The sequence below is a fragment of the Ranitomeya variabilis genome, chromosome 2 (genome assembly GCF_051348905.1).
Source record: "Ranitomeya variabilis isolate aRanVar5 chromosome 2, aRanVar5.hap1, whole genome shotgun sequence".
Classification (NCBI taxonomy): domain Eukaryota; kingdom Metazoa; phylum Chordata; class Amphibia; order Anura; family Dendrobatidae; genus Ranitomeya; species Ranitomeya variabilis.
Window position 1 is genome coordinate 599,368,593 of NC_135233.1, and position 25,284 is coordinate 599,393,876.

At 46.5% G+C, this 25,284-nt stretch overlaps 1 protein-coding gene across 2 annotated transcripts in view; it reads left to right on the forward strand.

Moving 5' to 3' along the window:
* Window positions 1-23,871, forward strand: part of TINF2 (TERF1 interacting nuclear factor 2) — a 36,360-nt gene extending 12,489 nt beyond the window's left edge. The window contains exons 1-7 of one of the 2 annotated variants that reach the window (XM_077288570.1): window positions 3,285-3,330; window positions 19,728-19,912; window positions 20,080-20,178; window positions 21,186-21,281; window positions 21,367-21,465; window positions 21,755-21,833; window positions 22,571-23,528. In XM_077288570.1, the coding sequence (XP_077144685.1) occupies window positions 3,306-3,330; window positions 19,728-19,912; window positions 20,080-20,178; window positions 21,186-21,281; window positions 21,367-21,465; window positions 21,755-21,833; window positions 22,571-23,394 (1,407 nt within the window). In that variant the 5' untranslated portion in view covers window positions 3,285-3,305 and the 3' untranslated portion in view covers window positions 23,395-23,528. Of the gene's footprint in view, window positions 1-3,284; window positions 3,331-19,727; window positions 19,913-20,079; window positions 20,179-21,185; window positions 21,282-21,366; window positions 21,466-21,754; window positions 21,834-22,570 lie in introns of those variants that run through there. The other variant, XM_077288569.1, reaches the window with a different exon arrangement.
* The last annotated feature ends 1,413 nt before the right edge of the window (window positions 23,872-25,284 follow it).

A 25,284-nucleotide genomic window follows, 5' to 3' on the forward strand; every position in this document is an offset into this window, starting at 1 on the left:
GAATACTAAGAGTCCGCTGTTTTGTTTTTTGTTTGTTTTTTTTGGGATCGCCGGGTTCTGGGAAGCCTCGATGGGCTCATATGTCGTGGCATGGTCGTGGTGGGTGACCTGTCAGAGTCCATAGTGCTCGTAAAGCGTGCAGCCATGCCAGAGTCCATAGCGCTCGTAGAGCGTGCAGCCATGCCAGAGTCCATAGCGCTCGTAGAGCGTGCAGCCATGCCAGAGTCCATAGCGCTCGTAGAGCGTGCAGCCATGCCAGAGTCCATAGCGCTCGTAGAGCGTGCCGCCATGCCAGAGTCCATAGCGCTCGTAGAGCGTGCCGCCATGCCAGAGTCCATAGCGCTCGTAGAGCGTGCCGCCATGCCAGAGTCCATAGCGCTCGTAGAGCGTGCCGCCATGCCAGAGTCCATAGCGCTCGTAGAGCGTGCCGCCATGCCAGAGTCCATAGCGCTCGTAGAGCGGAAGGCCATGCCTGGGTCCTGCTGCATCGTCGTGTCAGTGGAGGAGGTCCAAGCAGGAGCAGCGGTTGTCATGGTGGCGGTGGGCTGTCCAACAGCACTCGGTATCGTGGTGGTGCTGTACTGGTGTCCGGCAGTGCTAGGAATAGAGGTGGCCGTGCAGTGGTATGCAGCAGAGGTCAGCATTGAGGTTAATCGTGACAGTGAAGGCACAGGTGTATATGCCGCCACTGTCTGCTGAAAATACCGACTCTGCTGCATAGCCTGCGCGTAAGCAGCATTGCAGGCCTGCATGACACTCAGCTGGAGATCAGGAGTAAGGTGTTCCGACATGCCTTGCTCAATTTGGTTAAAAAAATGATGTGCTGGCCTCCTGGAGGTCGGCTTTTACTTGGTCAAGGCTTTTGGTGACCTCCTGGATACGTGTATTCATATGGCTAAGTGAAATATCCATTCGGTCACCCAAAGCCTTGAGTCCTTCGTGAAAAACCGAGCTCAAGTGCAAAAACTCCGGCATGAGGGACCTGTCCGATGCCCTCTGCCGCTCCCGGGAGGAGCCCAAAAAAAAGGGGCAGAGGACTGGGAAAGGGGAACACCTGATGGACCAGCTTCCTGGTCTCCAGTTAGTGTGGCAGGCCCACTTGCTGCATCGCTGCTGGATGGCTGGGACGGGTCTGTGACTGTCTGATGAAGGACCGCTCCAGAACCTGGGCCAACAGTAGTGCTCCATGTGCTGTGAAAAAAGGAAAAAGAAAATTAATACCAAAAAGAAAAATCCTGTGGAATAGAAATATACAGATTATGGCAATACAATACAACCTAATGCAATGGAAAAATACTTACGTTCTCTGGGCAAGGACCGGTCTTAAAAATGCCAGAACGCGATGGTATTTCTATTTTTTGATCCTTGCTCCTGAACCACTGGGAACACGGCTCTCTTGACGCAGGTCCTTGTTGAAGCGGTCCTTCATCGAACGCCAATGTGTTTTGACTCTGGCCACTGTTGAAAAAAGAAAACATAATGGTTAGACAATGGACTTTTGGCCGTGCTCACACAACTGTGTGTGATGAGAGAAACTCCTGAGAGTTTCTTTCATCACACACAGTTTTGTCAGCACGGCCAAGGTCTCTGCTGCTTCACACTGCAGTGCAATACTTACCAAATGCATTTCGGACCCGATTCGGGGCATTGTCCCAGCCATCCCACATCGCTTTGGCCACCTCATTCCATAGGCGCCGGATCGTCACGTTGTTTGAGTGCAGTGGATCCCGGGTGCCCCACAACGGGACTCGCTCCTGGACCAGGGAGATGAGGAGGTCATTTTCTATGAGGTCTTCATCCCGTTCTGGAACCTAAAAATTAAATAAAAACATTAATGTTGGATCCATTAACATAAGGAAAAGAAAGAAAACAGAGGCTGAGAAATGGCATGAATAGGAAAGTCAAGATAAAAAAGGATTCCAGAAGAAAAATGTAAAGAAATAGGAATGTAAAGAAAGGAAGATTCAAGAATACTAAAGTGAGGATACAGTAAACAGTCAGCCTTGTATACGTACACGCTGCCGTCTTGCCACCCGACCTTGACTCCGCTGCTCCTGCCCAGTCTCTGCCGCAGTAGAAGAGCTCTAAAAAAATGAAAAACAAAAATTGTCATCTGTGTAAATGCGACAGTGAATACTTACCAATCTGAGGAGGCAAGTACTCACCTCACTGACATGTTCTACTTCTGACGGCCCAGGACGTTGCTCCTCATCAGAAGAGGAAGACATTCTGATGCATGCAGAAAGAAAGAAATGGCAGAAATTAGGACATATAGAGACAGAAAATAGAAAATAAAGGCATTGGCTAGGATATACTCACATTGTTCAGAGGCTTGTTTGCTCCATGGTGCTGGGGTCTGTCTGCTCTGCTTGGCTGTCTGCTGAGTAGTGACCTGCAAATGTCCACTCCCTCCCTTTATCACCTTGTATGTGGGGGGTGGCTTATCAGTGTCTAGACATGTTTTTCTCTTGTGGAACTCATGCGTTCATGAACGCAAGCAAACGCATGTGCTTGAGAACGCATGCGTTCATATAGACAGCAATGTGGGTTTTTTTGGCGCATTCCTTGCGCAATCGACCGCATACGTTTCCAGGCGGATAATTGACACCTCTAAAAATTACTACATGTAGCATTTCCGCGACAAGCCGCAGACGACGAAACGACGCATGCGTCGTCAAACGCGGCAAAACGCGAACGATCGCAGACGCATGCGTCCCTAATGTTAAAGATAGGAATACACAATGCATGCGGATATTTGCGGAAGAAACGCTGCGGACACAACCGCAAATGTGAAACCGGCCTAATATGACTATGGCTAAAGGTGCGGCAGCCTTTATAGCAGATTCCCCAGCAGACTCCGTAAGGCTAGCAGCAAGGGCAGCAAGTTTATCCAATGCGGCTAGACGTGCTCTATGGTTGAAGGGGTGCCCGGGCGCAGTGGCGTATCTAGGGGGGGCAGCCGGGGCATGTGCCCCGGGCGCAGCCGGCGGGGGGGCGCAGTCGGGCCGCCTAATTCGGCGGTCCGCAGTGTCTCCCCCGGCGGCTGCATTCTGCCGCCCCTGATCTGGGAGTCAGCTGTTCTCTGTGCCGACTGTCAAGCTGACAGCCGGCACAGAGAAGCTGCAGCGCGCCGGCTCCCAAAGTGTGCAGAGGTGGAGGGGGGGCCCTGCTGGGTGGCTGCGGCGGGCAGGGAGAAATCCCTGCAGCTCCCCTGCCCAGCGATCTGTCTTCTTCTCCTCTCACACAGACGCGCCGCTGGATGATGTCATCATTCAGCGGCCAGCTGTGTCAGAGGAAGGCATGAGATGCTGCGGCAGAGCGCGAGGAGAGGTGAGAGGTGTGTGTGTGTGTGTGTCGTAGCGTAGCTACCAGGGGGCAGAGGGTGCGGTCACCCGGGCCCTGTGCTCAGAGGGGCCCCCCCTAGAGCTAAGCTACTCTTAACTATATTTGCCTGCTGTGCACACCAATATAGTTAACCCCTGCGGTAGAGCAGGGAGACAATCTCCCTGCACTACCACGGTCTGTTCTGTAGAGGAGCATGTGTGGGACGCTGGGTGCTGGTAGTGTACCTGCTGCCTTCAGCATGCTGCAGACACGCACACATTGCCGGCTGTGTGGTGTCTGCTGAAGAGACTTCAGGACGCTGCTTCTTCCCTGAGCCCTGCACAGAGGAGCAGGGCAGGAGATAGGACGGAGTAGGAGCTCAGGCTGCAGGTGGCTGTATCCGGGCTGGTGGTGACTGCACTGTGCAGTGAGGAGGAGGCAAGACACTGCTCCCCTCCTGACAAGGCCTAGGATTCTTGCATCCGTTTTGCTCTCTGTCTCTCTCAATCACTCCGTCAGTCTTTCTGTCTCTCACAGTCTCTGTCTCTCTGTCAGTGTTTCTGTCTCTCAGTCTGTCTCTCTCAGTCTCTGTCTCTCTCAATCTCTGTCTCTCTCAATCTGTCAGTCTCACTGTCTCTCAGTCTCTGTCTCTCCCAGTATCTGTCTCTCTGTCTTTCTCTGTCAGTCTCTCTCTGTCTCTCTCAGTCTCTGACTCTGTCAGTCTCTCTGTCTCTCTCTCTCTGTCTTGCTCTCTGTCTCGCTCTGTCTGTCTCTGTCAGTCTCTGTCTGTATCTTTCAGTCACGCCCGCTCTGTCTCTGTGTCTGTCAGTCTCTCTCTGTCAGTCTCTGTCAGTCGTGCTTTCTCTATCTTGCTCTCTGTCTCGCACTCTGTCTGTCTCGCTCTCGGTCTCTCTGTCTCAGTCGCTCTGTCTCGCTCTGTCTTGCTCTGTCAGTCTCTCTGTCTTTCTCTGTCTCAGTCTGTCTGTCTCTATCTATCTGTGTCTCTCAGTCTGTCTCTCTGTGTCTCTCAGTCTGTCACTCTATCTCTCTGTCTCTCTGTGTCTCTGTCTGTGTCTCTCAGTGTCTCACTCTATCTCTGTCTCTGTCTGTCTCTGTGTCTCTCTCTGTCGCTCTCTCTGTCTCACTCTCAGTCTCTCTGTCTGTCTCGAGCTCTCTCTGTCTTTCTGCCTCTCTCAGCATCTGTCTCTCTATCTCTTGCAATGTTGTCCTGTAGCCAGGGTCAGGGTCCTATCAGTCCAGTGTCTGTGTCCTCTCATATCAGTACATACAAGGTGACAAATATGAACATGCCATTTGTATAAACAATAAAAATCCCCATAAAGTTGAGGTGTATGTGCGGCTCAGTATTGGGTGTGTGGGTGTGTGTGTGTATCGCACTGCAGGGGAATGTGCTGAGAAGTGAATGCTGTGTGTGTGGGGGGGGGGGAGGAGAGGGCAATGATGGGGCTGACAGGGAGAGAGCAATGGTGGGGATGGTGGAGGAGGAGAGGGCAATGATGGGGCTGACGGGGAGAGAGCAATGATGGGGATGGTGGAGGAGGAGGAGAGGGCAATGATGGGGCTGACGGGGAGAGGGCAATGATGGGGATGGTGGGGGAGGAGAAGGCAATGATGGGGCTGACGGGGAGCATATGTCCTTGGGGGGGGGGGGGGGGGCAAAATGAATTCTTGCCCCGGGTGCCAGAAACCCTAGATACACCTCTGCTCGGGCGACTTGCCTTTGAGGAATAGACTTTGTTCCATACCGTGTGACGGCCATTTCCTCTTTGGTCAGAAGCTAGAAGACATTTTAGAAAAAGCAGGGGATGGGAAAAAGGGTTTTCCTCGCTTTCCGGTGGACATTAGAAGACCTTATTTTCGGACAGGGAAATTTAGTAGAGGCCAATCCCCCCCCGGAGATAGAAGGAATTGGAACTCCAGAGACAGAAAAGGATCTGGATACATGTTTAACCCCTTTACTCCCAAGGGTGGTTTGCACGTTAATGACCAGGCCAATTTTTACAATTCTGACCACTGTCCCTTTATGAGGTTATAACTCTGGAACGCTTCAACGGATCCCGGTGATTCTGACATAGTTTTCTCGTGACATGTTGTACTTCATGACAGTGGTAAAATTTCTTTGATATTACCTGCGTTTATTTGTGAAAAAAACGAAAATTTTGAAAATTTCACAATTTTCCAACTTTGAATTTTTATGCAATTAAATCACAGAGATATGTCACACACAATACTTAATAAATAACATTTCCCACATGTCTACTTTACATCAGCACAATTTTGGAACCAAAATTTTTTTTTTGTTAGGGAGTTATAAGGGTTAAAAATTGACCAGCAATTTCTCATTTTTACAACACCATTTTTTTTTAGGGACCACATCTCATTTAAAGTCATTTTGAGGGGTCTATATGATTGAAAATAACCAAGTGTGACACCATTCTAAAAACTGCACCCCTCAAGGTGCTCAAAACCACATTCAAGAAGTTTATTAACCCTTCAGGTGTTTCACAGGAATTTTTGGAATGTTTAAATAAAAATGAACATTTACCTTTTTTTTCACAAAAAATTTACTTCAGCTCCAATTTGTTTTATTTTACCAAGGGTAACAGGAGAAATTGGATCCCAAAAGTTGTTGTACCATTTGTACTGAGTACGCCGATACCCCATATGTGGGGGTAAACCACTGTTTGGGCACATGGCAGAGCTCGGAAGCGAAGGAGCGCCATTTGACTTTTCAATGCAAAATTGACAGGAATTGAGATGGCACTCCATCTTGCGTTTGGAGAGCCACTGATGTGCCTAAACATTGAAACCCCCCACAAGTGACACCATTTTGGAAAGTAGACCCCCTAAGGAACTCATCTAGATGTGTTGTGAGCACTTTGACACATTAAGTGATTCACAGAAGTTTATAATGCAGAGCCGTAAAAATAAAAAATCATATTTTTTCACAAAAATGATCTTTTCGCCCCCAATTTTTTATTTTCCCAAGAGTAAGAGAAGAAATTGGACCCCAAAGGTAGTTGTACAATTTGTCCTAAGTACGCTGATACCCCATATGTGGGGGTAAACCACTATTTGGGCGCATGGGAGAGCTCGGAAGAGAAGGAGCGCCGTTTGACTTTTCAATGCAAAATTTACAGGAATTGAGATGGGACGCCATGTTGCGTTTGGAGAGCCCCTGATGTGCCTAAACATTGAAACCCCCCACAAGTGACACCATTTTGGAAAGTAGACCCCCTAAGGAACTCATCTAGATGTGTTGTGAGAGCTTTGAACCCCAAAGTGTTTCACTAGAGTTTATAACGCAGAGCCGTTAAAATTATTTTTTTTTTCCACAAAAATTATTTTTTTAGCCCCCAGTTTTGTATTTTCCCAAGGGTAACAGTTGAAATTGGACCCCAAAAGTTGTCCAATTTTGTCCTGAGTACGCTGATACCCCATATGTGGGGGGGAACCACCGTTTGAGCGCATGGCAGAGCTCGGAAGGGAAGGAGCGTCACTTGGAATGCAGACTTAGATGGATTGGTCTGCAGGCGTCACATTGCGTTTGCAGAGCCCCTAATGTACCTAAACAGTAGAAACCCCCCCACAAGTGACCCTATATTGGAAATTAGACCTCCCAAGAAACTTATCTAGATGTGTTATGAGAACTTTGAACCCCCAAGTGTTTCACTACAGTTTATAACGCAGAGCCGTGAAAATTTTTAGCCCCCAGTTTTGTATTTTCCCAAAGGTATCAGGAGAAATTGGACCCCAAAAGTTGTTGTCCAATGTGTCCTGAGTACGCTGATACCCCATATGTTGGGGTAAACCCCTGTTTGGGCGCACAGGAGAGCTTGGAAGGGAAGGAGCACTGTTTTACTTTTTCAACGCAGAATTGGCTGGAATTGAGATCGGACGCCATGTCGCGTTTGGAGAGCCCCTGATGTGCCTAAACAGTGGAAACCCCCTAATTATAACTGAAACCCTAATCCAAACACATCCCTAACCCTAATCCCAACGGTAACCCTAACCACACCCCTAACCCTGACACACCCCTAACCCTAATCCCAACCCTATTCCCAACCGTAAATGTAATCCAAACCCTAACTTTAGCTTCAACCCTAACTGTAGCCTTAGCCCTAACCCTAGCTCTAACCCTAGCCCTAACCCTAATGGGAAAATGGAAATAAATACATTTTTTTTTAATTTTCCGCTAACTAAGGGGGTGATGAAGGGGGGTTTGATTTACTTTTATAGCAGGTTTTTTAGCGGATTTTTATGATTGGCAGCCGTCACACACTAAAAGACGCTTTTTATTGAAAAAAATGTTTTTTGCGTTACCACATTTTGAGAGCTATAATTTTTCCATATTTTGGTCCACAGAGTCATGTGAGGTCTTGTTTTTTGCGGGACGAGTTGACGTTTTTATTGGTGACATTTTCATGCACGTGACATTTTTTGATCGCTTTTTATTCTGATTTTTGTGAGGCAGAATGACCAAAAACCAGCTATTCATGAATTTCTTTTGGGGGAGGCGTTTATACCGTTCCGCGTTTGGTAAAATGGATAAAGCAGTTTTATTCTTCGGGTCAGTACGATTACAGCGATACCTCATTTATATCATTTTTTTATGTTTTGCCGCTTTTATACAATAAAAACTATTAAATAATTATTTTTGCATCGCTTTATTCTGAGGACTATAACTTTTTTATTTTTTCTTTGATGATGCTGTATGGCGGCTCGTTTTTTGCAGGACAAGATGACGTTTTCAGCGGTACCATGGTTATTTATATCCGTCTTTTTGATCGCGTGTTATTCCACTTTTTGTTTAGCGGTATGATGGTAAAGCGTTGTTTTCCAGGTCATCCACCTGACAGCACCATGGAGGTTGTCTTCTTATCCACAGTGGGACAGGAAACCACGAGTATAAAAGGACCCTCCCCTTACCAATCATCAGTGTTTTTCCTGTCCCACTTTGGATAGGAACTACGAGGATTCCGGCAGCTCCGTTTGGGGAGTGTGGATCGGGGGGTTTCGGCCCTTATTGCCCTTCCCACTACAAGCCCCGTAAGCCGAAACCTGACACAGGGTCCCTCAGCTCACCCGGTGCAGCGCTGCTCCTGGGATTGCCGGTCGTTTCCTCCTGGAGAGGCTCTCGACCGAGCACGCCGCCGAGCGTTTTCCGGGTCTGCCTTTGGAACAGAGCAGACAGCCTGGAGGCTCACCGCAGCTCTGTCCCACTAGAACGCCGCACGCTGTAGCCCGGCATAGCTCTTCCGGGTCGCGGTCGACAGGGGGCGGGGTCGGCGTCTCCATCTCTCTATGGGGAAGATGCAGCACTTCCGGGGCATGCCGGCGAGCGCGAACGCTCCAATGCCAGGAGGACAAGCATATAAGGTAAAGGGAGTAGGTAGACCTCTATCCTGCAATATCCGAGATGGAGGATTCCGCCAGGATAGAGGGTGATAACCAGGCTCACGTAAGTCCCCTTGCAGAGGGCAACAGTTAAATGCCTACCTCCCGGGTGTTTCTACCTCCTTCTAAAACAGGGCCACTTCTATTATTATAGGTAGCCTCCACCGCCGCAGCTAAGAAAGGGAGATGTAAGAAGTGCCCTTTATGCTCCGCTAAACTAAAGGACACATGGCAGAAACCCCTGTGTGAACCCTGCACTAACCGCATACTGGGCGAAGAGCAGGCCTCTCTCATGTCTAACATGCGGGCTATTATCAGGGAGGAGGTACAGGCATCAGTCTCCGGCCTAATGACCCCTCAACCCTCACAACCAGATAAGAAGAGAATGAGGGATTCGGACTCTACGTCTGAAGGAGCCTTGTCCGATTCAGAGCTGGAGAATGAGGAGTTTAAAGACCCCCCCGGGAGAGGGGAAAAATACTTGTTTTCCTCTGCAGACACGGACGAGCTCCTGGGTGCAGTAAGGCACACCATGCAAATTGAAGAGCCGCCACCCTCTTGTTCAATCCAAGATGAAATGTTCGGCGGGTTACGAGCCCAGACCTCAAAAGTCTTTCCTGTCAACGCTCATATTCGTGGAATGATTCTGGAGGAATGGGAGGAGGCGGAAAAACGCCTGATCATTCCAAAAGACTTTAAACTACGCCTCCCTTTTGAACCAGCGGAGGTCAAAGACTGGGAGGATGTCCCTAAAATAGACATTCCCTTAGCCAGAGTCTCCAAAAGAACTGCAATACCCTTTGAGGACTCATCTAACTTAAAGGAGGCTATGGATAGGAAGGCAGACAGTCTCTTAAAACGAGCCTGGGAGAGCTCAGCAGCTGTAATGCGTGCGAACATAGCAGCAACCTCAGTAGCACGGTCTATGCACCTATGGGTGGATGACCTAGCGGACCAGCTTTCCTCTAAAACCCCTAGAGAAACAATATTAAAATCCCTTCCCCTCCTTAAAATGGATACAGATTTTTTAGCAGACGCATCGGCAGAAACAGTAAGATTTACGGCCAGGAATCAATCCCTATCAAATGCGGCCAGAAGAGCCATCTGGCTCAAGAACTGGTCCGGGGACGTACATTCCAAAAATAAGCTTTGCGCCATACCATTTTCAGGGGGAAGAGTATTCGGTCCGGTACTAGATGACATCTTAGAGAAAGCGTCAGATGATAAAAAGGGGTTCCCAGAGGACAAACGCAGAAAGTTTCAGCCCTTTCGGAGATCACGTTTTAATAAAAAAACTGACTATAGAGGGAAAGGGAAACAAGGAAGGTGGAGTTACCCGAAGGGTGGAGAATCTAGAACCAAAAATAAAGAATCCACCTTTTCAGGTTCAACATCGGGTTACCACAGAAAATGACGCCACCAGAGTGGGGGGGCGTTTAACCAGGTTTTCGGGAGGCTGGCAAAAGATCACTACAAGCCCATGGGTGTTACAACTAGTTGCTCAGGGTTACAGGATCGAATTCTCTTCTCCTCCTCCACAAAAATTCCTGATCTCCAGCCCCCATCTCACCGCGACATCTCCCATGTGGGTAGATATTCAGGATCTGCTAAAAACAGCTGCGATTGTCCCGGTACCTCCCCAAGAGATAGGACAGGGATTTTATTCAAGCCTATTCTCTATAATAAAACCTTCGGGGGAGTCAAGAACTATCATAAATCTCAAACACTTAAATTCTTGGGTAGTGTACAAACGATTCAAAATGGAATCAATAAAATCCACGATTCCCCTCCTGGACAGGGGAGTGGTTATGTGCACTCTAGATTTAAAGAGTGCGTATTACCACGTTCCTATCTGCCTAAACCACCAAAAATATCTGAGGTTTGCAGTAAAAAAAGGAGGAAATGTCCTTCATTACTAGTTTCGCTGTCTTCCGTTCGGTCTAGCTTCAGCGCCAAGAGTTTTTACGAAGATTATGATAGAGGTAGTAGCCTACCTAAGAAATCGAGATATCTTAGTCATTCCGTATCTGGACGACTTCCTAGTGGTTGCAGACACGGTAAATCAACTCAGGACCGACTGTCAGTTTGTAATCTCCACACTGCAGAATTTGGGGTGGATCATAAACTGGAAAAAATCCGATCTAGTACCCAAACGGAGGATAAAATTCCTCGGAGTCATGTTAGACTCAAACGTCAGAATGTCCTTTCTGCCGGAGGAAAAACTGCAAGGCATAATAAGCAAGATTCATCTTTTCACGAAGAGCAGGGTTTCCATCAGAGACGCCATGAAGATCCTAGGACTGATGACGGCCTGCATACCTTGCGTAAATTGGAGTCAGTTTCACTCCCGACAGCTTCAACAGGTGATTCTCTCATCCTGGGACAGAAGACAGGGTTCCTTAGACAAGGTGATACAGCTGCCAAACCAGGTGAAGACCTCGTTGCGTTGGTGGACAGATCCCAAAAACCTCAGGCGGGGAGTGCCCTGGAATCATACTCCCGAAGTGATAATTACCACGGACGCAAGTCAACAAGGCTGGGGAGGCCACGTCCAGGGAAGGTATTACCAGGGTCAGTGGACCCGGGAAAACAGCACGCGATCCTCAAACTTCAGAGAGCTGCTTGCAGTCTGGAAAGTCCTGTCTTCAGCACAGGCCTTGGTGAAGAACAGACACGTAAAGGTGCTCTCGGACAACACAACAGCAGTTGCGTTCCTTCGACATCAGGGTGGTCCGAGACACAGGGCTCTATAGCAGTTGGCAGAACGAATCTTCAGGTGGGCAGAAGTGACGGTACTCTCAATCTCTGCAGTTCACTTGGAAGGTTCCAGCAACCAAGTGGCGGACTTCCTGAGCAGGAGGACGGTTCTATCAACAGAATGGGAGTTGAACAACGTGGTTTTCAAAGACCTGTGTCGTTATTGGGGGGTACCCGGAGATAGACCTCTTTGCAACCAGACGGAACGCAAAGGCCAGCACCTTCTATTCACTAAACCCTCAGGAGAACCCGGCCGGAGTCGATGCCTTCTCCCAATCATGGGAGAGAGGCCTGTTGTACGCGTTCCCACCGCTTGCTCTAATACCAAGAACTCTCAGGAAGATCGCAGAAGACGGAGCCAAAGTCCTGCTCGTAGTGCCGTACTGGCCGAAGAGGAGTTGGTTTGCCTTACTGAAAAAGATGTCAAAGGAGAAACCAGTTATTCTTCCACAAAGATCGGATCTCCTCTTTCAAGGTCCCATTCTCCACCAAAATCCGGAATCCCTCCGTCTATCAGCCTGGATCCTGAGCGGCAAGTCCTAAGAGCAAAGGGTTTATCGGACGAGGTGATCTCTACATTAAAAGCGAGCAGGAAGCCAGTAACCTCTTCAATCTATTCCAAAATCTGGAAAAAATTCTGCAGCTACTGTGGAGAAACTACAGTCGATACTGACTGTCCTAATGTTCCCAAAATCCTTGACTTTCTACAGGCAGGGTTTAATGCAGGTCTCAGACCCAGTACCTTACGGGTGCAAATTGCGGCCCTTAGTGTTTTCTATGACTGTACTTTATCAGCTCACCCATGGATAAGTCGATTTTCCAGGGCAGTTGCAAGACTAAAACCTCTAATAAGGAAAACTATCCCACCATGGGACTTAAATCTGGTTCTTAACGAATTATGTAAAATTCAATTTGATATAGAGGATAACCCAGACATAGGTAAATTGTCCCTAAAAACGGCCTTCCTTGTAGCCATTACTTCCGCAAAGAGACTGGGAGAGCTTCAGGCCCTCTCTATTCAAGATCCATACTTACAGATTTTTCATGACAGGCTGGTTCTGAGACTGGACCCAGCTTTCCTTCCGAAGGTAGTCTCCGATTCAAATATTAATCAGGAGGTCATACTTCCTTCTTTCTTTCAGTCACCCAAAAATCAAAAGGAGTCCTTTTACCATAGTCTGGACGTTAGAGAATCGGTTCTTAAATACCTAGAAATTACAGCACCCTGGAGGGTAGATAATAACCTTTTTGTTCAGTTTAGAGGCCCGAATAAGGGTAGGAAGGTGTCTAAATCCACAATCGCGAGATGGATTAGATCCACAATAATCTCGGCCTATAAAGCCCGGGGGAGGGATCCGCCGGGATATATCAGAGCACATTCGTCTAGGTCAATGGCAGCCTCATGGGCAGAAAAAGGGGGGGCTTCAGCAGATCAAATTTGTAACGCCGCTTCCTGGTCTAACCTTAGTACATTCTCCAAACATTACAAACTAGACGTGATGTCAACACAATTAAGTTTTGGCAGGAGGGTACTCCAGGCAGTATTCCCACCCTAGGAAGTAGTCTGCTTTGGTACTTCTCCATGGTGCTGTCAGGTGGATGACCTGGAAAACGGTAATTAGTCTTACCGGTAATAATATTTCCAGGAATCCATCCTGACAGCACTGCTAGTTTCCCTTCCCATGCTAATTTACTAAGATCTGATGTGACGTAAACATTTGTATCTTGTTTGTGTTTAAATAAAATATTCTTTTTTGGCATCCATCCAGATATGGTACTTTGAAAATCACTGATGATTGGTAAGGGGAGGGTCCTTTTATACTCGTGGTTTCCTGTCCCACTGTGGATAAGAAGACAACCTCCATGGTGCTGTCAGGATGGATTCCTGGAAATACTATTACCGGTAAGACTAATTACCGTTTTTTGCCTCTTTTTTTTTTTTTTTTTTTACGGTGTTCACTGAAGGGGTTAACTAGTGGGACAGTTTTATAGGTCGGGTCGTTACGGACGCAGCGATACTAAATATGTGTACTTTTATTGTTTGTTTTTTTTATTTAGATAAAGAAATGTATGTGAATATTTTTTTTTTTTACACTATAACATTGCCCCGGGGGGGGGGGGGGGGGGGTTGCATCATGTTATAGTGTAAGATCGCCGATCTGACACTTGCTGTGCACTGTGTCAGATCGGCGATCTGACATGCACAGCTCCAGGCTTCCCGGCGCCTGCTATGTGCAGGCGCAGTGAAGCCTCCTCCCTGCAGGACCCGGATGCCGCGGCCATCTTGGATCCGGGCCTGCTGCAGGGAGGAGGAGGTAAGAGACCCTCGGAGCAATGCGATCACATTGCGTTGCTCCGGGGGTCTCGGAAGCACGCATGGAGCCCCCTCCCTGCGCGATGCTTCCCTATACCGCCGGAACACTGCGATCATGTTTGATCACAGTGTGCCGGGGGCGGTCCGTGACCGCTCCTGGTACATAGTGCCGGATGTCAGCTGTGATAATCAGCTGACACCCGGCCGCGATCGGCCGCGCTCCCCCCGTGAGCGCGGTCGATCGCATATGACGTACTATCCCGTCGGTGATCATACGGGCCCACCCCACCTCGACGGGATAGTACATCTAATGTCAGAAAGGGGTTAAGGGTCCCTCTACATTAGCAAAAAAGCACTCCCAATGACGCCAGGTCAGAGGTAGGGGGAAGGCTCTCATTCTTTTTCCCCACCTGGATAAATATCTCCCCCAGTCATTGGGCACTGAAGGTTGTCAAAGACGGCCGGAAAATAGACTTTGTTTATCCACCGCGACAGACTTTTGTTTTGACATCCCAAAGAAAATCCCCGGAAGAACAGCTAGCCTTGGAAGCAGAGGTATTGGAACTGGTGTTAAAACGAGTTCTGGTAGAAGTCCCTGGGGGAGAGGAAGGAAAAGGTTTTTATTCCCCTCTTTTATTAATACGAAAACCCGACGGATCACTAAGAACTATTGTCAACTTAAGAAATCTCAGTCGGTAGTAAATTGCTCCTTCAAAATGGAGTCGGTAAATACAGCGATAAAGCTCTTGTTCCCAAATTGCTTCATGGCGGCTATAGACTTAAGACGCATACTACCACGTCCCAATCCATCGGGACTACCAAAAATTTCTAAGAGTAGCGGTTTATGTCCAAGGAAGACTCAGGCACTATCAATACGCTGCCCTCCCATTCGGCCTGTCCATAGCGCCAAGAATATTCACCAAGCTAATGTCAGAAGTCATGTCCTTTCTCCGTTCTCGGGACGTGGTTATAGTTCCGTATCTAGACGACTTCCTTATAATAGGGAATTCGGCAGTACATTGTCTAGCACAAATAAAAGAAGTCACAGCAACGCTAGAGGTGTTGAGTTGGAAAATAAATTTCACCAAATCAAGGTTGACGCCGGAGTTAGTTCAGTCCTTTCTGGGCTTGGTTCTGGACTCCAGGCGTCAACTTTGTCTCCTACCAGAAAACAAATTGGTCAAAATACGAAATCTCGTGGAGTTGGCAATTCAACACCCTGTAATGACACTAAGAAAGGCGATGTCCCTGTTAGGTTCTCTGACTGACATCCTGTATACCCGCGGTGAAATGGGCGCAATTTCATCTAAGACAGTTACAGTGGGAGGTCCTGTTAGCACAAAAGTGGTTAAAAGGGCATTTAGAGGGGAAGCTACACCTTTCGGTGGGTGTAACAGATTCCCTAAAATGGTGGACAGTAAGAGATCATTTGGCGTCAGGGGTCCAGTGGATAACTCCGATAGAGCATGTCATCACCACAGACGCAAGCGGTACAGGATGGGCGGCTCATTTAGGAACCCTCTCGGTTCAGGGATCCTGGTCCCGACTAGAATCACATCAGGCATCCAATATAAGAGAATTATGGGCTGTAGAGAGAGCTATAAAACATTTCCTCCCTATAATTCAGGGTCACCATACCAGAATCATGTCAGACAATTATGCAGTGGTAGCTTATATCAACCACCATGGGGGAACGAGATCCCTTTCCCTTATGAAGTCAGCGTCGGTCCTCCTACAGCTAGCAGAGCATCACCTACTATCCCTCTCTGCTCTTCACATAAAGGGGGCCGAAAATACGAAGGCGGACTACCTAAGTCGCAAATTACTAAAACAGTGAGAATGGTCATTGAATCCCCGGGTGTTTCAACAGATAGTGCAGGCCTGATGCATGCCTGTAATAGATTTATTTGCCACTCTTCACAACAGAAAAGTGGAGAGTTTCTGTTCGTTAGACCCGAGAGAGAAACCTTTTGCGGTAGATGGTCTTCAAATTCAATGGAAATTCAGTCTCGCTTATGTTTTTCCACCGATAGCGATGATTCCAACAGTAGTAAGAAAGATCAGAATGGAACAGGCGAGGGTAATTCTGATTGCTCCATTTTGGCCGAAAAGAACTTGGTTTTCCCTCCTAAGACAGATGTCACTAACCGATCCATGGATTCTACCAGAGATTCCGGACCTGCTTACCCAGGGTCCAATATGCCACTCTCAGGTGAAGGGCTTCCATCTTGCAGCCTGGAATTTGAGAGGGCATTACTGAGGGCAGGGGTTTTCACCAGGGCTAGTCTCCACCTTGTTGAAAAGTAGAAAACCGGTCTCGTCAAGAATTTATGGTAGAACATGGAAAACGTTTCTAGATTTTTCGGGGCAACCTTTGGGGAATGAGGCTCCTGTGGGTACTATTTTAGAGTTTTTACAAACGGGTTTACAACTAGGGTTGGCAACCAATACGCTCAAAGAACAAGTGTCGGCATTAGGAGCCTTATATAATTGTAATCTAGCCTCCAATAGGTGGGTGTCCCGCTTTATAAAATCATGTAGTAGATCTAGATCGGCGGTAGTTCAGAGGGTTCCCCCGTGGGATTTAAATCTGGTTTTAGAAGCTCTAACTAGGAGTCCATTTGAGCTTTTACAGGAATCATCGGTAAAACTCCTCACTCTTAAAACAGTGCTTCTAGTAGCGTTGACATCAACCCGTAGGGTGAGTGGCTTGCATTTCCCCTCCTTACACACAAATATTTGAGGACAGGGTAGTTCTGAGACCAGATCCGCCGTATCTGCCGAAAGTGGTACTTAAATTCCATAGGAGTCAAGAAATTGTATTACCCTCTTTTTGTGATAAGCCTAGGAACCCAGGGGAAGAAAAATTTCATACACTGGATGTAAGAAGGTCCATTTTACAATACATATCCTTGACCAGTCAGTGGAGGAAGGATCAGTCCCTATTTGTAGCTTTCCAGGGTAGCAGGAAGGGATATGGGGTATCCAAAGGTACTATTGCTAGGTGGATTAGGGAGGCTATTAGCTTATCCTATGCTTCACGTGGTGCCCCGATTCCTGAAGGCATCAAGGCTCACTCCTCCAGAGCTGTGGCTACTTCCTGGGCAGAAAAAGCAGAGGTATCGATTGATCAGATTTGTAAGGCCGCTACCTGGTCCTCACCGTCTACCTTCTTTAAACACTACCGACTAGATCTATCCTCCTCGACTGACCTTACCTTTGGTAGAAGGGTGCTGCAAGCGGTGGTCCCTCCCTAAGGTGTTCCTTTCTCCAAAAATCTCTCAGGTGTGCTGTCATGGGAGATGGGAAAACACCAAGGTTACTTACCGGTAGCCGGTTTTTCCGGAGCCCATGACAGCACCTGTATATTCCCTCCCTTCTTTTTCACCCTTTGGTGCGCACTTTTAGCTGGGTGTTTTTTTGTTATTAGAATGTGGTGGTAGATTGCCATGTGAACTAACCAAGGGGGCCTCTCATGCTCTGAAAGCCAACTGAAGCGAGGGAGAGGTACCGCCCTTTTATTTCAGTAGGTTTCCTGTCCTGACTGGGTGGATCCCTCTCTCAGGTGTGCTGTCATGGGCTCCGGAAAAACCGGCTACCGGTAAGTAACCTTGGTGTTTCTCTGTCCTCTGATGTGCGATGACCGACCCCGATCATGTTCTTTGGTGTCTCGGCTACCCCCGGCAGCCGAGACCTCAAAGATCTGCCGGGTGCCGGCGGGCGCATGCGCCCGCCATTGTTTCTCCGGAAAAAGATGGCGGCGCCCATCGGGAGCCACGAGGAGCATCGGGGGAGACGGGTGAGTATCGGGGACCCCATTTCTCTGTCCTCTGATGTGTGATCACATCGGAGGACAGAGAAATTAAATGGGAAATCGCGGTTTTGGGGGGTTTTTTTGCGGCCGCCGGTAAACGGTTAATTACCGGCGGTAGCTACCCAGGGGTCAGTAGAACACCCCCCCCCGAATCAAGTTCTCTGGAGTCTCAGGTGCCCTCGGCAACCGAGACCCCAGAGAAAATCCGACTCTGGGGGGCGCTATTCACTTTTTCCACAGTGGTGTGGTTTAAGTACCCTTAACTGCCGCCGTTAAAAGGCGTATTGGTGGTCGTTAAGGGGTTAAAAAATATCTCAATTGGATTTATCCCACTTTCCCCCAATAAAAGTAAATTAAACAAATTTTTTTTTGTTGCTGTTTGACCCTATACAGCCTGCAGTTCTCATACCATGTGCACCATCTAGTGGACAGGTGCTGCTATTACTTTACATTCAAAAGGGGAAATAAAAGTTCCTGGACTTTTGTCCACTTAATGCCTAAATTCATTAATGTAAGAGCAGCGATGTTATGGATTCTTTACAATCACTGAGGTTATTATTTACTGTGCAAGCACTGAGGGTATAGATTCTTTATTGTGTAAGCAGTGAGTTTATGGATTCTTTAATGTCAGAGCTGGGAGGCAATAGATTCATTACTGTACAAGCAGAGAGATCATGAATTCCTTCACAATAAGAGCAGTGGAACTATGGATTCCTTACTGTATTAGTAGTGAAGCTATGGATTCTTTAATGTGAGAGCATTGTCTTTGAATCCTTAATTGTACAAGTAATGAGGCTATAGATTATTTGCTGTGCAAGCAGTGAGGCTGTGGATTCTTTACTGTGCAGGCAATGAGGCTGTGGATTCTTTACTGTGCAGGCAATGAGGCTGTGGATTCTTTACTGTGCAGGCAATGAGGCTGTGGATTCTTTACTGTGCAGGCAATGAGGCTGTGGAGTCTTTACTGTGCAGGCAATGAGGCTGTGGATTCTTTACTGTGCAGGCAATGAGGCTGTGGCTTCTTTACTGTGCAGGCAATGAGGCTGTGGATTCTTTACTGTGCAGGCAATGAGGCTGTGGATTCTTTACTGTGCAGGCAATGAGGCTGTGGATTCTTTACTGTGCAGGCAATGAGGCTGTGGATTCTTTACTGTGCAGGCAATGAGGCTGTGGATTCTTTACTGTGCAGGCAATGAGGCTGTGGATTCTTTACTGTGCAGGCAATGAGGCTGTGGATTATTTACTGTGCAGGCAATGAGGCTGTGGATTCTTTACTGTGCAGGCAATGAGGCTGTGGATTCTTTACTGTGCCGGCAATGAGGCTGTGGATTCTTTACTGTGCAGGCAATGAGGCTGTGGATTCTTTACTGTGCAGGCAATGAGGCTGTGGATTCTTTACTGTGCCGGCAATGAGGCTGTGGATTCTTTACTGTGCAGGCAATGAGGCTGTGGATTCTTTACTGTGCAGGCAATGAGGCTGTGGATTCTTTACTGTGCAAGCAGTGAGGCTGTGGATTCTTTACTGTGCAGGCAATGAGGCTGTGGATTTTACTGTGCAGGCAATGAAGCTGTGGATTCTTTACTGTGCAAGCAATGAGGCTATAGATTATTTGCTGTGCAAGCAGTGAGGTTGTGGATTCTTTACTGTGCAAGCAGTGAGGCTGTGGATTTTGTACTGTGCAAGCAGTGAGGCTGTGGATTTTTTACTGTGCAAGCAGTGAGGCTGTGGATTCTTTACTGTGCAGGCAATGAGGCTGTGGATTCTTTACTGTGCAGGCAATGAGGCTGTGGATTCTTTACTGTGCAAGCAGTAAGATTATAGAACATTGCTACATGACGTTGTAATAGTTGATTCCCTGCAAAAGTATAAGGAGGCCTGGATGCCTGTCTTGATAAACATAATATTACAAGCTTTGGGCACTAGATTCTATCATGGGGCGTTAATCCAGAGAACTAGTCTGATTGCCACATGTGGAGTCGGGAAGGACCTTTTCCCCTAATATGGGGCAGTGGGCATCTATCTCATGGGGCTTGCTGTGGCTCATGTTATAAGTTGAACTCGATGTTCTGATGTGTACACCATTGTTTCTTACTTTGCAGGCCCCTCTGCGGACACAGGATCGTCCCTTTCTGTGCTGATCAGGGCCACATGGCTGGTGATGAAGAAGAGGGACGTCCAGAACTTTGGAAGAATTTTAGATTTTTTGGAATTGACTCAAGAACAAGTCCCCGATCTTCTCTGCTACAGGCACCATGCGAAGCTCAGCACCGGTCTCAGAGGGAAGGTGAGCCCCTGACGGCGATTACAGTGCTGCTCCGGTGTAAACCCCCCAGCCCCTGTATCCCACTATCACATGGCTGTTATTGCAAACTCAAGGGGAGGAGCTGTGAGGGAGGGGTACTTTTTTTTTAGTAAAGAAAAAAATCTTTAACATATCCCTTATTTCCTCAGATAGTGCTCCACATGATGGAAGAAAAGAAGCCCCTGCTGGACGTCCTCACAGCGCTGAACTCTCACTTTCCTCCTGTCTTCCCAGATGATTCAGAAGCGGTAAGAGTTGTCTCCCCTTATGAAGACCCTCTGACGAACATCTTTTCGTTCTGGTCAAAGTTTTATTCCTTCAAGTAATATATGAACAGACCCCTGGTGGGCAGGGGGGTGCAGAGCTTCTGGTATCCAGCTGCATTTTAAGGATTCAGCCAGTGTTTGTTTCGGTTTAAGTTCTTATTCTCTCTCTTATTCCTTTGTAATAAAAAAAATAATAATACAATTTCCCCATTTTATTTTTTTTTGTGTTGCACCTGCCCTTTGAGGATCGGGCTCAGCTCCTTAACATGACTGCATTAATAAGTTAAACCACTAGATGGCTCCGGTGTGGCATTTATTTTTCGTTTGCCCTGAATGTTTCCTATCGGGCTGATCTGTAAATTTTAGAATTGGATCCCTGTGGCGGTGGCTGCTGCCTCCCCCTGAGAACACACACCTCCCTTATGTTCCCAGTCCGTGCATTGTAAACAGCTCCTCAGTGAGTCAGCACATTCTGTGCTCGAAAGACGTGACCTGTGGATGTTTTTCTAAAGATCACGTCAAAATATGTTAAAAATACCTTCTTTTTTTTTTTTCCACACATTAAGCTTGGGTTTTATCTGTGGATAACCTGATCCTATTGCACGTCCAAAGGCTCCAGAAACTAAGAATCCATCTATATACCCCAGATGAGCCATATCAGATGTTTTCCACACTTTGCTGCTGTCACACACTTCCTAAAAAAAAGCATTGGGCATATTGACATCTAACTGCCCAATCATGCTCTTCCCTAACCAGCTGAGACTCGCATGAATGATCCAATGGAGTACATGAGCTCGCTCCTAAACTGGAGAGTCAAACTAGGGTCAAACTCTACCCCCCTGGTCCTACCCTGTAAAATACTGACATCTTCCTATGTGGCTGCTTGGGACCCCCAATAGCTAAGCCTCTGATGATGGTGACCAAGGTGAATATCCGTCTTGACTCGCTGCAGAACTATAATTTAATTTCTGTGTTTTTTGTATTTCCAGCGTAATGTATTTAAGGTCCGGCAATGTAAGATTAATTTTCGTAAATTGGTTCTTCGCATGATCCGGGACGAAAAGTTGCGACAGCATTATGTAGAGGTGAGGAGCCGTGTACAGGCGTTGAGATGCTCCGCCCTGACCTCACGTCGTTAACGCACCTCGTTACCTACTTCTTACTCCATAGAACACGCTGCAGCTAGAATATGGGGACGCATTTATGGCGGCCCTCGAGAAGCTTCTGTGGGAATTCTTGCACAGGCTTCAGACGGTCCACAACCACCAGGTAAAGACGGGCTCGGATTAGAGGGGGGGGCACACAGGTCGCATGGCTAAAGATTGTTTTATGCAGCAGGTGAAGTGGGGTCATATTGCGACCCCCTAGGTTGCCGCAACCAGCAAAAAGTCAGAGCCAGTTGGACTTTTTTGCAATGTGGTACCTTACACGTGGCAATGCGACTCCATTCACTTGCACTTTGCTGCAGCGTTTGCTACCTCCTCTCCATGAAAAACGCCTGCATGCTCCCCCAAACCAAGCGTTACTAACAGCCATGTTGTTATGTTTCCTGACACAGGTCCCAGAAACCACAAAGCAGCCTGTCTTAGTCGAGGACCGTCGCTCCAGCACCCCCATCCGCCCCAGTTCAGAACTGAGTAAGTTAAGGTTTGGCTCCTGAAGACCTCTCCATGGCCGCTCCGTCCTTATTGCCTCTGGGAGGCGTAGTCTTCTCTAATTATTAGATTGTCGTGATCCGTTCCTTTAAACAATCTGTTTCTATAGATTTATCTGTTCTTATATATGTAATAAAAGATGAAATTTTGACATGAACCCATGTTGATGCTTCTTTAAATGGAAAGTTGAACTACAACTCCCATCCTCTTTCACAATAGTATTTCTTGTTGATTAGCCATCACGTGACCATAAACTAAATGGGTTGTCGAAAGCCAATGCATTTCTTACAAACAGCTTACAATGATAAAAAAGGGGGGGGGGGGAAGAAAAAAAAGGAGTTTTACTGATGACTTTGGTCCTGAGCTGGCCTTGGCATTACTGGTCAGCCCTGGGTGAGCAGAGACAGGTGGAGAACCAGGGTAGTGTCAGCAAAGCAGCTTCTCAACAATGATATCCCCATTAACAAGTGCAAGACCCAGACTATCAGCGGTCCGCACTTCACTGCATGGATGTGTAGCAACATATGCGACAGCTGGGGGTCCTAAACAACATTTAGTCCTTTTAGAGGGGTCTCCACCTTTTATGACTACTAAATAAAATCTGCATCCCCCTGGCTGAGCTCGCATGCCCTTGACACTTATAAAGGGGCTTCAGCAGAATCACTGAGCATTATCTCCCTTGTCCATATACACGTTTTTGTTTTTTTTCTTCATTTTAGATTTTTTAGCTACAAACGAAGCGAGATATAGGACAAAGCCCTCTACTAATGCTGATCGATCAGAAGAAAACCTCAGCAGCGATCAAGCCGAGAGCGAGAATTACAGAAGGAGTAAACAAGGTTATGGTGGGCTTGAAGGCATCAGATTGAGTTCGTCACAAGGCCGTGAGCGGGAACCTGTCTGTAGAAGGACGCTAGATTTGATCAATAGTCCTCCTGATCGCGATGAACCTCTGCCACCATATTTTGCAGTTTTTGGTTTTGACTGTAGTGAGAATTCTAAAGTCAACGATGGTGAAAATCTTTCTCCTCCCGATCCTTTGCAATCTCAAAGCCTAGACCTTGGCCCGGAGTGTGGTCCAGATCAATGGGCTAGTCATGATGTGACGGGACATGGAGTATTTACTGACATGCAGGGTACAGAGGTAGCACAGGCGATGAACCGTTCTCCAGGATCGGATCATGAATACGGGTCCATGTGCGAGGAGTCTAGAGGCAATCGTGAAGGACTAGAGAAGTCCTCAGCTCAGGGATTGACGTCCTGGAGGTACCAGCCAAGGGTCCGCCTGACAAGACTACCTCTTACTATTATTAACAAGTATCCAAGAGATGCAACTCCTGAAGATTTGCCTGCTCAAGTGGCCGACTCTGAGCCGTCCCAAAGTCAGACGTCTACTACTTGGTTCTGGGTATGTTCTGATTCCACGGACAACGACAGCAACGATCCTGACTACTTCCCTGGATACAGTTTATTCCAACATGATGGTGAAGAAATGAGCAGAATTCAACCAAAGAGAGGTCTCCGCTTATCTTCGCCACCATAATAGTAACTGACTCTTAATAGACAGAAAAACACCCAGATAGTTGTCGGTGCTTCCGTCACAAGATTCTCGTGGATGTCCAATATAATCATTTATTTAGGAGTTACAGGATAAAACAACGCGTTTTGACTCCAACATCCCAGAGTCTTCTTCAGGTTTATAAAAATATATATCATATATAAAGGTATACCACATTACCACATTTGCTTTATATATTACTTGCTTCACAAGAAACCAAAGGAGCAGAATGTTGGGGGAGCTCTATAGCCACACCCAGCCAGATGTAAGGAGGCTAATCCTCCGTAAAAGGAAAAAAAAAGTATTTAGAAATTGGCCCGATCAAGCCAAATTTAGGCGAATTACTGAGTGATTCTGAAAACTCTTTTTAATCCAGTGCACTACAGAGGCAATTATATTGAAACTTTTTTTTGCCTTGGTAGCAGCAGATTTTAGAGAGATCAATAACGGGAATTTAATAGCAAAAAAATGAAGAAAAAAAGATTACATGGGAACATTAACTCTACCGAAAGAAAAGCTTTAGCGGGTCTCAAGAAGAACCCAAAATATAATTATAATCATATAATATATGATTCAAGATGTAGAAGATTATCTCCAAGAGGCTGAAAGGATCCTCTCTGATAACAGCTATTATGAAAAATTAACAATAGATCCCTCAACACAATTTATAAGGGATTATAACCGTTTTATTAATGAATCCCATATAAAAGGGATATTGAACCTAAAAGAAAAATGGTTCCTTATTGATAAAACCCCAAATAGGGTGTTTTATTATCATCCTCCAAAGGTTCATAAAGATCAGAGACGTCCACCAGGTTGACCCATCATATCAGGGATTGGGTCCCTAACTGCCAATTTATCGCATTATATAGATCTTTTTTTACAAGATATAGTGATCTCTTTACCATCTTATTTGCAAGATTCTGGCCATCTTATTCAACTTTGCAAAGATATTACTTGGCAATAGGGAAACCTTTTAATTACCCTGGATGTGGTTGGTCTCTATTCTAATATTGACCATACTCTAGGTTTACAATCCGTTGAATATTATTTGCGGCAAAAGGGTAATCTTCCGGTAGCACAAATGGATTTTCTTTTAAAAGGTCTTTGACTTTATCCATTAAACAATGTTTTTTTTCTTTTCTGGATTCATTGTACCTCCAGAAGCTTGGTGTTGCGATGGGTACTCGGATCGCACCAAGTGTAGCTAATTTGTTCATGGGGCGATTCAAGTCCTCGTCAGCTTTATCAGATCCTATTTTTAAAGAAAATATCTTGTTATATAAAAGGTACATAGACGATTTAGTTATATTTTGGCGCTGCACCCCAGAAAAGCATGGAAATTGATTGACAGCCTCAGTTGTAATGATTGGGGTATCTCTTTTGTGGGAACTGTGAATAAAGATAAAATCACGTATTTAGATTTAGATATGCTTCATGAAGACAATAGGATTGTTACAAAAACATTTTTTTTTTAAAAGTAGACCGCAATGGCTACTTAGATTTTAGAAGTGCTCACTACACTAAATGGAAGAGGAACATTCCACATAGCCAATTCCGACGGATATGACAAAAATTAGCAAATCTTCTGTTTATATTGCACAATCTAAAATTAAAAAAAAAAAAGATTTTTGGAGAAAAAATACCTACAAAAATTAATTTGGCTTTTGATAAAAATGTAAATAAAACACAATTGGAATGTCTACAAAATATTGAACAAAAATCTCAGGAGAGGTGTTCAATTACAGAGAGAATTTTTTTTTAAAAAAAACCCTGAAAATAACCAGTGTCGTTTTAAGTTGAATTTTATTACAGATTATAACAAAGGAAATAAATATATAAGGAGTGTTTTAAATTAAAACTGGTATTTGCTAC